This window comes from Alternaria rosae (assembly GCF_020736505.1).
Source record: "Alternaria rosae strain MPI-PUGE-AT-0040 chromosome Unknown BKA58scaffold_10, whole genome shotgun sequence".
Classification (NCBI taxonomy): domain Eukaryota; kingdom Fungi; phylum Ascomycota; class Dothideomycetes; order Pleosporales; family Pleosporaceae; genus Alternaria; species Alternaria rosae.
The window spans coordinates 659,991-675,412 of record NW_025763579.1 but is presented as its reverse complement, the minus strand read 5'-3'; the positions used below and the strand labels follow the sequence as shown (position 1 = coordinate 675,412).

The following is a 15,422-nucleotide window of genomic DNA, read 5'->3' as shown; positions in this document are numbered from 1 at the left end:
CTACTCCTACATCCGGCTCAGAGACCATCATGATCTGGCCGATATCCAGTGTAATGGATCGTCTAGCCCATCTGATCTCAATCTGAGCACCACTACAAGATGGACGGGACCTCTTCATGGATCGCGCACCGGGTTGACTTTTTCTCTCATCGGCGTAGTGGAGCCTGAACACTTCGCAATACTTTGCCTTTACGTGCATGATCTACAAAACGTATTGAATTGCTACCGGCTCCATCATGAGCGCAGAGAGTGGGAAATATCAAGCCAACGTATACGCCCAGCTGAACACATTTGCCAGAGATCTTGACAGCAGTTCTGCCGTTTTAGGAGGTAATTCTCTGAACTCACCGCAAACCAGCCTGGTCGTGTGTTACTATCAGGATACGGCAGTGATACAGATGATGTGTCGCGGCAAGGGGTCTCGGTCAAAGAAGGTTTGAGTAGCTTGTATTGCCGTAGAGGCTGGAGTATCCAACCTGTTGTTACCGAAATTTTCTCAATCCAAACGTACGCTGAGGTGATTCAGGCTCTACCTTAATCAATCCCAAAAGATATGATGAGTCCACGTACGCGGCAAACATGTAGGCTGCTTTATGTTTTGTGAAGACTTACTTCCCTTTTGACGCGGTGTGTAGCGCATGCGGCCACCTCTGCTCCTGGCACAGTTGGTAACCCGAGTTTCCACCTACCTTTAGGAGACTTTGTCACCACTAACCAAGAATTGGCTCTTAGCGGGCCGCTCTCGAAGCTTAGGCCGCGCCCCATGATGCTTCACCGCACTTGGCTACTATAGCCGCTCTTGAAGCTTGGGTCACACGCCCTAGCTTCACCACTGTCGGCTACTATTGCCGCTACGAGTAGGGACAAAGCCAACCGCTCAAGGGAACGCAGGCCTACAGCCAATGTTTCGAAGAAGTGACAGACCAAGAACCGCCTTGGCGAAGTGAAGAGTGATTGTCTTTGACATCAAGTCCTAGAGTGCGTGTGCATAACAAGCAATTACTCCTCCTCTGCTGGCTGTTGTGCCGCTTAGGTGCTTTTCATCGGGGTTTCCAGCTTGTCGGTGGCCTGTGGAAGAGATCCCCAGACGGACCGTCGGGGTCCTTTTGTAGTCTACCGGCTCGAGTATAAGCCGTCGTCCTTGCGCCTGAGTCCCGTCGTAGCCCTCTTGCTTGACCGGTTCAAGCAAGGTTTCGTAAGCTGTCGTAGTTTGTTGTGGTCCTGCTGTATTTGCCTGGGTAAAGTATCAGCTTCGGTACATTTTGGTTTTTTGCGTGTTGGCGGTTTCAAATGAAATGATGCTTCTGGGATTGGTGTAGATGGAGGTGGACGTCGCGCTGCTGGTATATGTAATGGCCTTGCTGTCTGTGCTAGACTTACACTGTAACGAAATCATGGCGACTACATACGGTAAAAAATGCATTCACCATCGCTTTAATCTCCCCTATTTTCTTCTATCGTCGAACAACGTCGCCTAGTATGGGTGATACGATAAACCTATATGCATCTAATCTACAAACAAAGCTTATGAAGGCACCCGAGCCATGTAGAACAACATTGACATTAGGATTGACTCTGACGAAACAGTGATCCGTCGCGTATGGAACGCATCGTATACGTTGGGTCTTCGCCGATGGTGTCATACGTTGACGCCGACATCGCCATTGATGCAGGCACAGCGCATGGCGGGGTTGGACTCATGCGCGTGGCGGGGCAGCAGGACGAACGCAATCGCAGTCAATGAAACACAAAGACCTTCGCAGTGATTATTCGTTCGTAGACAATCGTCAATCGGACTACGGAGACGCCAATGATGATCATGCAGCGGCCTAGTCGACGCGTGCATGAGATCCGGAATTTGACAGGGCGAGACGCGGTCCCTTGACTCAACTGCGATCCCGGAGAGTCATAACAACATTTTTCCCCACGGGGACCATTACTTCACATCGCCTTTGGGACATACACGACCACCGTCACCAATTACACTTTTTTACTTTGCGTTTCGCTAGATCGTTGATTGGTATTGCACATAATGTCCTCACACACAGCATCGCAGCGGTACCTGAGTACCCGAGGAGGATCCTATGACGTGAGAGCGACCCGGCGAGGATGCGCTCAGACGGTTGCTAACAGGGCATAGTTCTCCTTCGAGGAGGTCGTCCTCAAGGGTCTCGCTTCCGACGGTGGCCTCTTCATCCCCGAAGAAATCCCCACGCTGCCCGACGACTGGGCGTCCAAGTGGAAGAACCTCTCCTTCGCAGACCTCGCTTTCGAGATCTTCTCCCTCTACATCTCCCCGTCCGAGATCCCGGCCGCAGATCTCAAGGACATCATCCACCGCAGCTACTCCACATTCCGCGCACAAGACGTCGTGCCCACCGTCACACTCGACAAGCAGAAGAACATACATTTACTGGAGTTGTTCCACGGACCTACGTTCGCCTTCAAGGATGTCGCGCTGCAATTCCTGGGCAATCTCTTTGAGTACTTCCTCGTGCGCAAGAACCAGGGCAAGACCGGACGTGATAGGGAACATTTGACCGTCATTGGCGCGACAAGTGGTGATACCGGCTCAGCAGCCATCTACGGTCTGCGCGGAAAGAAGGATGTCTCGGTCTTCATCATGCACCCGCATGGCAAGGTCAGCCCGATTCAGGAAGCCCAGATGACGACGGTCATGGACGCCAACGTGCACAACTTGGCTGTAGACGGCACATTTGACGATTGCCAGGTAGGCGCCCTCTGCCGTAGCTCAAGACACAACTAACACGCTCAGGACTTCGTAAAAGCCTTGTTCGCAGACCCCGAGATCAACAAGACGCACCGCCTCGCCGCCGTCAACTCGATCAACTGGGCCCGTATCCTCGCACAGATCACCTACTTCTTCTACTCGTACTTCGACCTCATCAAGCAGGAGTCCTTCCTCCCCGCCTCCACCGTCCGCTTCGTTGTGCCCACGGGTAACTTTGGCGACATCCTCGCCGGCTTCTTCGCGAAGCGCATGGGCCTGCCAGCCGAAAAGCTGGTCATAGCCACAAACGCGAACGACATTCTACACCGCTTCTGGGAAACTGGCAAGTACGAGAAGAACCCCGTACATGGAAAGCAGGCTGAAGGCGGTATCCCTGAGGATGGCGCCAAGGCGCACGAGAGTGGAGTCAAGGAGACGCTGAGCCCAGCCATGGACATCCTCGTCTCGTCCAACTTCGAGCGGTTGCTCTGGTTCCTATCATACGATGTGTACAGCTCAAACTCAGACGCGGTATCGCAACGAAGGAGTCAAGCCGGCGACCACGTACGGAATTGGCTCAACGATTTGAAGACGAACGGTGGCTTCGCTGTCGACAAGCAGATCCTCGAAGCAGCACAGTCCGACTTCGCCTCATATCGCGTCAGCGACGACGAGACCATCGAGATGATCAAATACGTCTTCAACGCAGAGTCGTCGAAGAGTTACGTCCTCGACCCACACTCCGCCATCGGTATTGCTGCAGCGCTCCGCTCAGCTGAGGTATCCAAGCCTCCATCCACACATCATATTGCGCTCGCAACAGCGCACCCAGCCAAGTTTGCCAACGCTGTCGAACTTGCGCTGCCAGAGCAGAAGGAGTACTTCCAAGAGAAGGTACTGCCGGTTGAGTTCAAGGGTCTCGAGGACAAGCCGCGAAGAGTCAGCCACGTCAAGAGGTCAGAAGGGTGGCAAGGCGTACGCAAGGTCGTCATTGCAGAAGTAGAGGCAGAACGACAAGCTGCGGAAAGAGGTGAGCAGTAGATTGTGGTAGATGAGCTGGGTATAGACAGGCTTTGTTCACGCATCTTTGTGTAGATCAGAAATGGTAGTTCGCCTGAAAAAAGATCTCAATTATATTGTTTATTGCTGTCGACTTCTCTCAACCACCCATATCCATGATCGAAGCAAGCCCTACCCCCTCTTTTCCGCAGCTTGTCGTTCTGCCTCTACTTCTGCAATGACGACCTTGCGTACGCCTTGCCACCCTTCTGACGCTGCATCGCATATCGAAAGTTCCATACCAACTGATCGTATCCTCCACTCAAGACTTCATCATCACATACTCACGAAGACGCGGTCCATAGTATCACCAGCTACCCACACCACACCCCATCACTTCATCGCCTCCTCTCCATCCGCATCCCTCTCCTCAACCCCCTCCGTCTCAAAATTTAACCCAGCTCTCCTCCTCACAGTCCCAAAAACAGCACTACTATCACACTTCCTCTTCCTCTCCACGCCATAAACCCTCGCCTCCTCCGCAGCCCCCAGATACATCTCTCCAATCCCCAGCCTCATCCCGTTATCCCTCGCAAGACTGACCCCATGACCCACATCCTTAATACCCAACTCCAACCCCGAAGAAGGGGCTTGCCCTTCGGCAGGAAAGTAACTCCCACTCGTCAACCGTTTTGATACGCCGTGTGCGTACGCACCGAAGTTTTCTTCAATAAGCGATTCGAGGACGGAAGAGGGAAGCCCGGTTTTAGAAGCTAGAACGTGGGCTTCGCTGAGGAGAAGCATGAGGCCTGCGGTTATGAAGTTGCTTGTTGTCTTCAGCAGAAGCGCTTGGGAAGGTATGTCGCCTACTCTAATCACCGTACGCGCGATTACGTTTTCCAGGAAAGTCAGGATGGCCTCAATGGCAGATGGGGGGCCTGCGATGGCGATTAAGAGGCGCCCAGCTTGGGCGAGGGGTGTGGCGCCGAAGACGGGGGCGGCGATGTAGGATGCGCCCGTGGGTGTGAACTGGGCTGTTATGGTTGATGTAGTGGTGGGGTGGACGGTCGTTGTGTCGATTATGGTTTTGGTGGTTAGGGGGCCGCTGGAGAGGATGGTATTTGTGATTGATTCGAGGGCTGTGTCATCGCTTACCTGGGGGATGTTGGTGAGATGATGAGTTATGCTGGGTATGGTGAGGACTCACGGATATGAAAATTACATCGCAGTTTTGAACTAGATCTGTGATTGCTGAACACGGTGTGCCTCCGATGTCTTTCAAGCTGTCACCTCGTGAGAGAGTACGATTCCAGTACTTGAGTGGTGGTAGATTGTTTTGTGTAAGATGTTTCTGGATGTTAGTCGCCATGGCTAGACCCATTGATCCTAGGCCTATCCATCCCAGGCGGAGAGGTTGTTGTGTGGACATGATGACGAGTGTAGGAACGAGTGCTTTGTGTTAGTTGAATGCCGCACTTATCTTTAAGGTGAAGTGACTCAACTTGAAGACGTTGGTATGTGTATACATGCGCACGAATCGAGTATGCAGGGCACTAGTGTGTATTAGGCAAGCGACTATCTGTTATAAGCGGATATTCAAGGAAGACCGTGGTTGTGGCCATGATTCACAGCCTCGCATTATCTTAGTATGCCAGAGTAACGACTACCATGTATACGGCCAGCGGAAGTAAAACCACGACTGCATCGGCTGCATTGCGCGGCGTCAGTCTGGTTTGAGACAAGAGCCGAATGCCGAATGATACCATTTCTTGTGTATTTTGTCAATAATGTAAATAATACAAGTGATGCATGGAGGACCCCAAACTCCTGGCTATGCTGATGATCGTAGATAGAAATGAACCAACCTCCAACAGTTCTTCTTGTACATCTTGCGATCATACCGTGAAGGCAATCTACCACATCCTATTCCCCTCGCGTTTGTTGTTGAATCCAAGCCGAGACTCTAGAGGACGAATGCCGCAATAGCACTGTCTTCAGAGGCAACGTATCTCCAGAAGTCTACTCTTCGTCCTCATCATCGTCAACCACACGTCTCCGCTTCGTCCGGCTAACAACAACCTCATCGTCGTCATCATCGTCTGCAGCAACGCCACCCCGTGCTCGCTTGGGACTCGCCGCGATACCCTCATCTGGATCATCGTCGTCGTCCACGATCTCTGGTTCCTCGTCACTAGCGGCGATGAAGTCATCCTCCTCGTCGTAGTCGTCCTCGCGATTCCTCCTTGGGCCACCGTAGTCTTCGTCGTCACTCCAGTCACGCCGTAAGCCACCCTTCTGTGCGTTCTTCTTTCGAGCTGGGCGGTCTTCCAATCCGTCAATGTCGAGACCTCCTGAAGCGCGACCGCCGGTGCGGCCCATGGTGCGGTTTGCGCGCTCTGCCTGGCGCGCTTCGTGCTTCTCGCGAGCGCGCAGTTGTCTTTGCTTCTCCTTGAATGTAGCTTCCTCACGCTGTCGACGGAGCTCGGGATCTTCGTCCACGTTGATGAAAGATATGGCTTGATCGGCATCGTCTCGTCCCTTTGCTGCGACCTTGGCAAGGTCGTTTTGTAGCTTTTCCAGCGCAGCGTCTTTCGTGTTCGACGTGGGTACGACGTTCAGGGATGCCGTGAGCTTGTTCGTGACGCGCATAACGTTCGCTTCCTCGTACGGCGCCACCAGGTATGTGTAGCTCTCCTTCTTCGCGCTTGTCTTGCCATTCTTCTCGTCCCTAACAGCCGTTGGGGTGGGTATCTTGGGGTTGACTTGCGGTGGGGCAAGAGTGTTCGCATCGATGTCGTATTGGGTTGTAGGGTCGGTCGCAAGCTGAAGGGTTAGGGAACCGTCCGACCACCTGAGAATCCGAGCATTGGACTGTAGGACGGCATTATTCGAGGGTGAGCGTCGCCACCTGACTGTGGTCATGGCGGTGTCGTAGGCGGAGAAGTGCTCAGAAGCGGCGAGCTTGGAGTGGTGATCTGTAGTAGGCGGCTGGAAGGTCTTGTGATCGAATGCCTTGTCTTCGAAAGACAAGAAGCGCGGGACCTTCAAAAGGTAAAGCTCGTTGTCGGTGGGCTCAGGAACGGGATGTCGCGCCAGGTCGGCGTCCATGTATGCAAATGTCTGTTGCTCGACCTCCTCTAGAGCTTCGGGTGCCCTGACGCGATCTGCCCGTCCCTCGTCATCGCCTGAATCGAGCTCTGCATCATCGAGCTTCCGGCGCTCACTAAACATGTCAGTCTGATACTGGTGCTGGGTTCTTCGCGACCTACGCTGGCGCATCTTCACCTGCATCTCCGTCTCCGTCGCCAAACAGGTCATCTTCATCACCCTCAAGACCGTTGTCTTCCACAGTATTTAGCGGTGTGCCCTCGTCGGCATTCTCAGCAGGAGTTGCCTGGCCATTGACTTCTTCGTCGGAGAGCTGGCCCGCGTCGGACATGGTCGCGGTTGGTGGTATGCTGGTGCTCCTGTTGGTACTGAATCCAGACTATTTCAGATACAGCGACGCGACCGTAGACCTGGAGTTGCGAGTAAATTGACGTGATAGATGCGGTAAAGGTACGCGCAGTATTATGATGGCCGTGATGAACAAAGTTGCGACCAACAGGCCATGAGAATCGCGCTATCCCAATCTGTCGTAGCGTGCCGCCCCTTCTCGGTGCAGCCCTTAGAAGAGTGGGCCCAAAAAGCGTGCCCGCTCGAGACGTATCACCAACATCCTCCCCCTCAATCCTCTTGCATACCTTCATAAGCCGGCCTCTCTAGGTGCATTGGACGTATCCGCCCCGTACCCCCCCCACACTAAATTCCACGAATCCGCAAATCATGGCCTCTTTTTTCGCAAACGTGTAAGTTGCTTGGCACATGCTCCCCTTCCTCAAATGCTCGCGCCTCCCACCCCCAGTCCACGGCCCTGAAACATTCAGGCATTTGCTGCATGTCGTCTCACGATTTCACTTTCTGATATGCACCACCTTTCGGTATCACATTGCCGTGTTATTGTGTTATAACTTGCGTCCGTCGGAGCCTGACGTTGTCTTTTCCTCATTCTAACAACTTCACCGATAGTCGCCAAGGATTGGCTGGTCGATCCAACAAGGGCCAACAGCAGCAGGGCAAAGGTGGCTCCGCGTCGCCAACCACTCCATACTCGGCTTCACCAACAAACCAACAACCTCCAGGCCAACCGCCTATGCCCCATTCTCCCGCTCTATCCTCTGCCATGTCGTTCGAAAGCCAAGGTGCTCCGTCGGATGGGTCCGTGCCGTCTGGCTCCCGTAGACCGCCTTTCTTCTTCCGCGAAGAGTACTCCAACTTGATCGTCAAGGGTAACTTTATGACTTTGGCTGCGAAGCCGAAGCTAGTCGAAGAGGGCGAATGGCTCGCACATCAAGGTATGCTTATACTTTTCAATGCCCCGATATCGCTAAGCATATGACCAGTTGTCGAGCAGTACAGGCTACTCGAGCAAATGATTGAAATCATCAAAGTTACAGACGACCGGACAGGCAAGCCTGTCTGCAACCCAGATACCTGCCCTACCATGTCTGCCAGCGGCCACACATACACCTGGCTGGACAACAACAAGAAGCCCATCAAGATCCCCGCAATCCAGTACATCAACCTCGTACAAAAGTGGATCGTGGGCAAGATCAACGACCCAAACATCTTCCCCACAGACACCACAGCCATCTCTATCGGAGCATCAACCTACGCTTCTGGTTCCATGACACCAACCTCAACGCCACAGCCTCTCGGACCCACCAGTTCCAATGCCCCAATGTCCCAACTCGCCGGGCGCGAGTGGCTCGGCAAGTCATCCGGCTTCCCCGAGACTTTTGAAGGCGACATCAAGAGTATCTACCGCCAGATGATGCGATGCTATGCACACATCTACCACGGCCACTGGCTGGACCCCTTCTGGAACGTGAGTGCGTACAAAGAGCTCAACACTTGCTTCATCCATTTCATCAACGTCGGCAAGCTGTTCAATTTGATCGGCGACAAGGAAATCGAGCCCATGCAGCCGCTGGTCGACCTCTGGGCCGAGAAGGGTCTGCTTCCGCCAATCACGGCAGCCAAGGAGTCAGGTGGGCAGCAGGCTGCACCCGCGTCTTGAGCAACGAAGAGTATTCCACTTGAGTAACGAACGGCGGCGCCATTTGATATGGAACACCACATCAGCAAGCTATCAACATTTATCGCCTTGCATGGGTAGCGTGAGGGGTCTGGGAGAGGATGATTGGCGTTCTGGCATGTATTACGATTTGCGCAATGTAGCCCTACATGTGAATACGGCAATGAATAGTTCTGAACAACTTCTTGAGTCACGCCATGCACATGCAGTCAAAACAGCAGGTAGTAAGAAGAGACTCAAATTTGATAGTACCACGTAAAGTAACCAGAGAACTGATTTCCCAACGATCCCAGAAACGAAATGTCATAGTACTTCACACAAACTCCAATGGCGAAAAGAGAAGAGAAACCATGTGTCTCCGCTCCACCATCCGATCTGACATTTGACACCGATGCAAATACATTTCATGGGTCCGTGGTTTTGTAGAGATGCGTCATGGCTGGGCTCTGCCACAACGATGGGGCGTGCGTTCGTTATAAGAGGTCTGTGCTAGCAGACGGTTGGCATTTTCGTGACTCGCTATGTGACGGTTCGCGCTCGCCGAACTTAGTTGTGACCGGCCTTGCGGAGAGAGTTGCTCAACCACTCGAGACCCTCGTACAGACCGTCACCGGAGGTAGCGCAAGTCGACTGGATGTACTGCAGGGGGTTAGCTGACACGCTTTTGAAGCAGGGGGGACCCGGAACATACCCAGGCACGTTGTCGGAGGCTGTGAAGACCAAGCTTGTCGGTGATCTCAGCGGCGTTCATGGCGTTCTGTGCGCAGTGTCAGTCTTTTGGACGTTTGGGTTCACGGCTGTTGAAACCTACAGGCAAATCCTGCTTGTTGGCAAAGACAAGGAGGAGAGCGTCCCGCAGCTCGTCCTCGTTCAACATGCGCTGGAGTTCCTCACGCGCCTCAACAACACGATCGCGATCGTTGCTGTCAACGACGAAGATGATACCCTGGGTGTTCTGGAAGTAATGCCTCCACAGAGGACGGATCTTGTCCTGACCGCCGACATCCCACACGGTGAACTGAATGTTCTTGTACTCAACGGTCTCGACGTTGAAACCTGTAGGGCGAAGAATCAGCGCATTGTTCTGATTGTGCTCATGCTGCACATCGCGACGTACCGATGGTGGGGATGGTGGTGACGATTTCACCGAGCTTGAGCTTGTAGAGAATGGTGGTCTTTCCGGCAGCGTCAAGACCGACCATGAGAATGCGCATCTCCTTCTTTCCCCATAGCTTATCGAACAGCTTCGAAAATGTGAGACCCATGATTGCGGTGGGTGTGTGTGGTAGTGTAGGGAGGGTGAGTTGGGAGGCGGTGTATAGACTCTCGAACCTGCGACACTAGTTGTCAGAAGAGTGCTGAGCAGAGTATCGTGGCCTTATCGGCTTGTATTGAGCACGGTGACGGAAGTCGCATGGCCGGCGCAGCCATGTTGAGCGCCCGTTGCGGAGTCGACTCGAGGCCACGAGGGAGCTGGCCAAGCGCCGGCTACGGGTTGGACAAAGCAAACGCAGAAAAAACAATGCAACAGCGATTGACTTACTGACGGGTTCAAGAGAGTCGGTGGTATTCGGGGATGGGGCGGGTGGATGTGATGTGCTCTAAACGATGCACAGGAAGGGCTGCGTTGAAGAGATGTGGTGGAAAGCGCGGCGAAGTCTAGGCACTGTTCGTAAGCTGGCAAGTGCCACTGACACGTGACAAGGGCGGCGATCGCTTATCGTCGTTTTGTTGAAGGAGTTGCGGTGAGAGGCTTCTTGCTTTCAGCTATTCCTTTACTTGGAACGCTTCTTATGATTGCTACTAAGAACTTGACACGTTTTGGCTCTCCTGAAGGCTGGATGTGGAACCCAAGGCACCCATTTATGTTCGGTTGGGCGATCAGCTGCCCCGGGATTGCGTGAGCTCCAGGACCCACAGCTATCCGCACTACTGACTGGGCAACCGCTGTATACTGACGTCTGACCAACTCGACGTGTAGTTTGTGAGATATACTGGGTCATATTGATCAATGCGCATGCTATTGTCTTTCAGGGTCTGAACGAGGGAAGCGGAAAACCTCGAACACCTTGGAAGTCTAGCAACGGCATAGTATGGCTCAACCACATCAGTAAGTCGAAGCACATTCTCCTGGTTTAGGCATCAATATTTCCAAAAGAACAACATCACATCATCGAGTGGACACACGGCTATTCCAAGGCAGCATTGACATTGATGTCGCATCAGCTAGTCTCGCCGTATCCTCATCACCCATATCTGTCTCCTGCTCCGGTCATTCATCTAGCTTGTCGCTCGAGTATCTCGACTACCCTGACTCTATCCGCCAACCTAGACCTCGGTGGCCATGGCTCCAGCGGCCCGAATGATGGTACGGAAGCACAGTGAGACGCTTGCAATCCAAAGTCCGCTGCGAACAAATGTAGGCGCCTGGGTTGAAGTGGTGATGTAGGCGGCGGTGTATGCGACCCTAGTAGCTACGAACGAAGCGCTAAACATAGCGAGCTCGTCCTGCGGTAATCCAGCCATGTTACCGAGGATGACGGCGCCCATGAAGAGAGGAAGATTCTGTTACTGTCAGTCTGACGGATATGTCAAGAAGGGTCGATTAAAATCTCACCTCCATCCCGTTGGCGTGACAGGCCTCCATACGTTCGTACTTGGCGTAGGTCTCAGCAGGCAGGCGCTTCTTGAGCTCGGCTTTCATGTCGTTGGAGCGCGGGCTTCGGTTGTCCCAGTCGAGGAGATTGCCCCGAGTAGCGACACTCACGGCGAGAGCATGAGGCAGGAACGAGACTAAACATGAAGAGCCAGGTTGAACTGCCGATCGAATGCAATCTCTCAACGGGGAGCATGTACATACGGATGAGGTAGGCTGGAATCGCCAGGACCGAGGCGTTGTAGCCGTCGAGGAAGGAAGGCATGTCGTTCTTGCGAGTGCCTGACTGTTCTTGAGGTGTCGTATGTTGGTGAAGGACGAAGGAAGCTTTGTTACGACCGAGGAATTTTGTTCGTCTGGTGGGGCTCTATTTCGCGGTGACTGCCTTAAGTGACGTGAGTACCCCAGATGAAGTGAGAGTGACCAGCACGGGTGCTCTTTCCTTGCGAGGACACGTCCTACAGTCCGCGGTGATACCGCTACGTCAATGTGGAAATTTCAACTACACTGAGCAAATTACTGCGAATAAGCGTCCCCGTATGCATCTACAAGTTAAGTAATCGCTCAAAGAACATTCTGTGAGGTTGGGAAGTCCCGAAGTCACAAAGAGAGTGTTAGGCCGAATGGTCGAGATATTGCGCAGATAACCATACGCAACCTCTAGATATCTACAGAGTGCTGTCAGAGACATTACAGGGGTCTCAGAAAATTATGTAGGTAAGCGAATTTGTCCTTTGCATTCGACAGGCTACCTCTACAGCCCGCTGACTGTCACTGCGGGGTGCGATGTATGCGCCCCACCCATCACCATACGCACCGCTCCCCCCGTACTTTCTTTCGTCAACGCTACACCTCCGTCTGGAGCTTTCATCTCTTCACTACATTGCGCAAAACCAATACGTCACGATTGTCTGGAAGGACCGCTTCAACGATACCGAGCATTGTTCAGCTGATCGATATGAACGTCGTCAAACATGGTTCTCGTGAAGTATGTGCTGTCTGCTGGGGAGTTTGTGGGTTTGCGTCAAGCAGACAGAATCTTGAGATGGCCAGGAGTCAAGAAGGTCTGACCTGGTTTTGTCAGGCAAGAGACTTGGATGCAGCATCGGCCCAGTGTCGAATGTGCGACTATATTCTCGGTCGACTCAAATGGTATTTCAAGACCATCAGCATGGATTCAAAGATCGCTACCAACGTGAGATTCCACAAGTTCAAGGGCGCATCTGAGAATTGGCTCTCTGTCGATACCCTGGAAATTCGTTCGAAAATAGATGGCAAAGACCTGCCTTGGGCAGAGACGCCTGCGAGCGCTCAGTGGTCTGTCCTGGCTTACCGTGGTCCGTGTTCTTTCCGCAAGCACTTTCTTGTGTTAACTGATAGTTCTTCATATTAAGACGATCCTGCTGCTGCAGAGATCCAATGGTCTCCTGTCAATTACGAGGTCAGCTCGAGCTTCAAGCAAGCCAGATCATGGATTGAAGAGTGCACGTTTCACGAGCACTGTCCTGAACCCAATATTCCCTCATTACCAACAAGAATCCTAGAGATCAACGACGAATGTGTTCGACTGCATGTCTCTGGAGGCAAACCGGGTCACTACTGCGCGTTAAGCTATTGCTGGGGTGGCCCACAGCCAGTACGGACGTTGGACGAAAACATAGAAAGTCACACATCTGGGATCCGAATCTCAGATCTACCGCAAACTTTGCAAGATGCAATCAACTTCACGCGACAGTTGGACATCAAATTCTTGTGGGTAGACTCGCTCTGCATCGTGCAGGACAGCGTTGATGATAAACGGCGAGAAATTGCAAACATGGCAAACATTTACCAGGATGCACTGGTCACCATTGCAGCTACAAACGTATCACGCTGCACAGAAAGCTTTTTGTCGAGAAGATGCAGACCGCGCAGTGAGATATTCATTGGAGACCTTCCCTGGAGCTGTGGGGACGGAAGCTTTGGTAAAGTAGCTCTGCATTGCCAGGATATGTATAGCGCAGATCAAGAGCCACTCAACAAGAGAGCATGGACCCTTCAAGAACGTCTACTATCCCCACGCGTACTATCCTTTTCGTCTCAACAGCTGGTGTGGGAGTGTCAAACGGCGAGATATACCGATGGCGGCAACCCTGGATCAAGTTATAACATGGGTACCAACAGGCTAGAGTCGTATATTTTCTCACCTTTGACAACGGCGATGACTGAAAGATCTCCAGATGCTTTGTTCATTCACTATACATGGATAGAGGCAGTTATGGATCTCAGCCGACGGAAGATAACCGAAGAAAGCGATAAGCTTCCGGCAATCTCGGGTGTTGCCCAGCGAATGCATCTTATCACGGGCGATAAGTACCTAGCTGGGTTATGGAAAGCTTCGCTCCATTTCGAGTTGATGTGGTGCCAGGATCCGTCTGCCGAGGATTTCTGCTACGCCAGACGACCAGAGAGATTTCGCGCGCCATCATGGTCGTGGGCCTCCGTCGAGGGTACTGTCGGTTTTGGAGGACCCTCTCAAAGAGAGGGTATGATAGCAAAAGTCATACAGTGTGACGTTCTTCCGGTCGACCCAAGCAACCCGTTCGGCGCTGTCTCTTACGGACATCTGGTGATAAGAGGCCCACTTCGGTCGCTAGATGCAAAGTCAATACCCGATCATTTTCACATCAACTCTACTGACGCGCGCGAGGCGTCATTGGCTAGGATGTTTTTGGATGGGGACGAGATTATCTCTTCAGTTACCGCGGTTCCGGGGTGCCTTGAAGGAATGGAGCACAGTGAAGCAGATCAGCGTATATGGATCTTCTATATGGCTCGCGATAGAGATGGTGATCACTTCGGATTTGTGCTTCGCCAGGTTCCCCACTCAAACAAACGATTATTTCGTCGCATTGGTTGGTTTGATCCGCCAAGAGGAAGCCATGGTGCACCTTTTTGGACTCATGACACCCCCGTAGAAACAATCACTATTATCTGAAGGAGGCTAGAAACTTATGATATTTTATATCATAGGTAGCGCTCACAAAATCCATCATACACTCTGTAGTACAATCAGAGACACTGCTGAACATTGCTCAATATCCATGTCATTCGATGGTTAAGTATCGATGACCACCCATTCGAAAAGTACTGGTCCAACTTCTGGACATCGACATTCGGTAGAGTATCCTCACAGAAATAACGTACCAGACAGCCTGTCGGCTCACCAACGCACTCCTGAAACGGCTCACATTCTGCACACGGCGGATCGAAAGCCCTGCACACCTCTACCCTGACACACTCAGAATCACGACAATCTGTATACTGCGGCTTCAACATCGTCTTGTTCTTTGGCTTCGAGACCATCGTGCTCGGATCGAGAGGGGCAATGGAGTCAGGAACAGTCAACAGTTGAGCTTCATCGGTCACTGCATGCCCGTCGACGCCGGCCCATGTATCGCGCTGGTTAGGGTACTTCCAGGCGACCAATTCTTCGACGTGACGGGCGGAGAGTTGAATGTAGTCAACTACTCCGGTACGAGCGACGTTGAGTCGGCGCAGAACTCCGTCATATCCCAGCACACGGACGCCATCGTCACTCTTAAGCATCATGAGGGCATCGCGGAGGGACTGGCATGTATATTTAGTATCAGGCATCTGGCTTGTATGTTTCGTACAAACATACCATTCCGTCGTCATATTCAGCAGGGAGACTTCGGATTCTTCCCATGAGTAGAAATGTCGCTGTTGCAGATAGGGCAGTTGAGAGCTTCATGGTAGCAGCAGACGATGCAGTGTTTTAAATGGAAATGATGTAGAAATCTGGCTCGATAGAATGTGTAGTTCAACATGTCAAAAGTCCTTGCTTTATAATTTTACGCTCGACTCGTCGAGGTGCTTGAGAATCAGCACACCCATGC

General features: G+C 52.4%; 7 protein-coding genes across 7 annotated transcripts; 2 read left to right on the top strand and 5 right to left on the bottom strand.

The window, feature by feature from the left end:
• Positions 1-1,865: 1,865 nt before the first annotated feature.
• Positions 1,866-3,772, top strand: BKA58DRAFT_345968 (threonine synthase; the record flags this gene model as incomplete). The annotated part of the gene is made up of 3 exons (XM_046168421.1): positions 1,866-2,089; positions 2,141-2,731; positions 2,777-3,772. Exons 1-3 carry the CDS (start codon positions 2,033-2,035, stop codon positions 3,770-3,772), a joined length of 1,644 nt encoding a protein of 547 aa, XP_046021287.1. The 5' UTR covers positions 1,866-2,032.
• Positions 3,773-3,947: 175 nt separating this feature from the next.
• Positions 3,948-5,232, bottom strand: BKA58DRAFT_40880 (uncharacterized protein). The gene is made up of 2 exons (XM_046172112.1): positions 4,938-5,232; positions 3,948-4,885 (listed from the first exon to the last, which is right to left on the bottom strand). The coding sequence occupies exons 1-2, from the start codon at positions 5,157-5,159 to the stop codon at positions 4,124-4,126; spliced, it is 984 nt and encodes a 327-aa protein (XP_046021286.1). The 5' UTR covers positions 5,160-5,232; the 3' UTR covers positions 3,948-4,123.
• A 47-nt stretch (positions 5,233-5,279) lies between these two features.
• Positions 5,280-7,302, bottom strand: BKA58DRAFT_472659 (Leo1-like protein-domain-containing protein). The gene is made up of 2 exons (XM_046175289.1): positions 7,000-7,302; positions 5,280-6,953 (listed from the first exon to the last, which is right to left on the bottom strand). The coding sequence occupies exons 1-2, from the start codon at positions 7,167-7,169 to the stop codon at positions 5,750-5,752; spliced, it is 1,374 nt and encodes a 457-aa protein (XP_046021285.1). The 5' UTR covers positions 7,170-7,302; the 3' UTR covers positions 5,280-5,749.
• Positions 7,303-7,439: 137 nt separating this feature from the next.
• On the top strand, positions 7,440-9,091 carry BKA58DRAFT_392303 (protein kinase-like protein activator). Its single transcript, XM_046170995.1, has 3 exons — positions 7,440-7,578; positions 7,799-8,124; positions 8,173-9,091. The coding sequence occupies exons 1-3, from the start codon at positions 7,556-7,558 to the stop codon at positions 8,847-8,849; spliced, it is 1,026 nt and encodes a 341-aa protein (XP_046021284.1). The 5' UTR covers positions 7,440-7,555; the 3' UTR covers positions 8,850-9,091.
• BKA58DRAFT_40798 (ADP-ribosylation factor family-domain-containing protein) lies at positions 9,076-10,408 on the bottom strand. The gene is made up of 4 exons (XM_046172057.1): positions 9,985-10,408; positions 9,679-9,923; positions 9,559-9,624; positions 9,076-9,506 (listed from the first exon to the last, which is right to left on the bottom strand). The coding sequence occupies exons 1-4, from the start codon at positions 10,130-10,132 to the stop codon at positions 9,414-9,416; spliced, it is 552 nt and encodes a 183-aa protein (XP_046021283.1). The 5' UTR covers positions 10,133-10,408; the 3' UTR covers positions 9,076-9,413.
• Positions 10,409-11,195: 787 nt separating this feature from the next.
• BKA58DRAFT_443634 (uncharacterized protein) lies at positions 11,196-11,788 on the bottom strand (the record flags this gene model as incomplete). The annotated part of the gene is made up of 3 exons (XM_046173996.1): positions 11,196-11,432; positions 11,485-11,660; positions 11,728-11,788. The coding sequence occupies 3 exons, from the start codon at positions 11,786-11,788 to the stop codon at positions 11,196-11,198; spliced, it is 474 nt and encodes a 157-aa protein (XP_046021282.1).
• Positions 11,789-14,574: 2,786 nt separating this feature from the next.
• BKA58DRAFT_472656 (uncharacterized protein) lies at positions 14,575-15,277 on the bottom strand (the record flags this gene model as incomplete). Its single annotated transcript, XM_046175288.1, has 2 exons — positions 14,575-15,132; positions 15,188-15,277. The coding sequence occupies 2 exons, from the start codon at positions 15,275-15,277 to the stop codon at positions 14,575-14,577; spliced, it is 648 nt and encodes a 215-aa protein (XP_046021281.1).
• Positions 15,278-15,422: the final 145 nt, after the last annotated feature.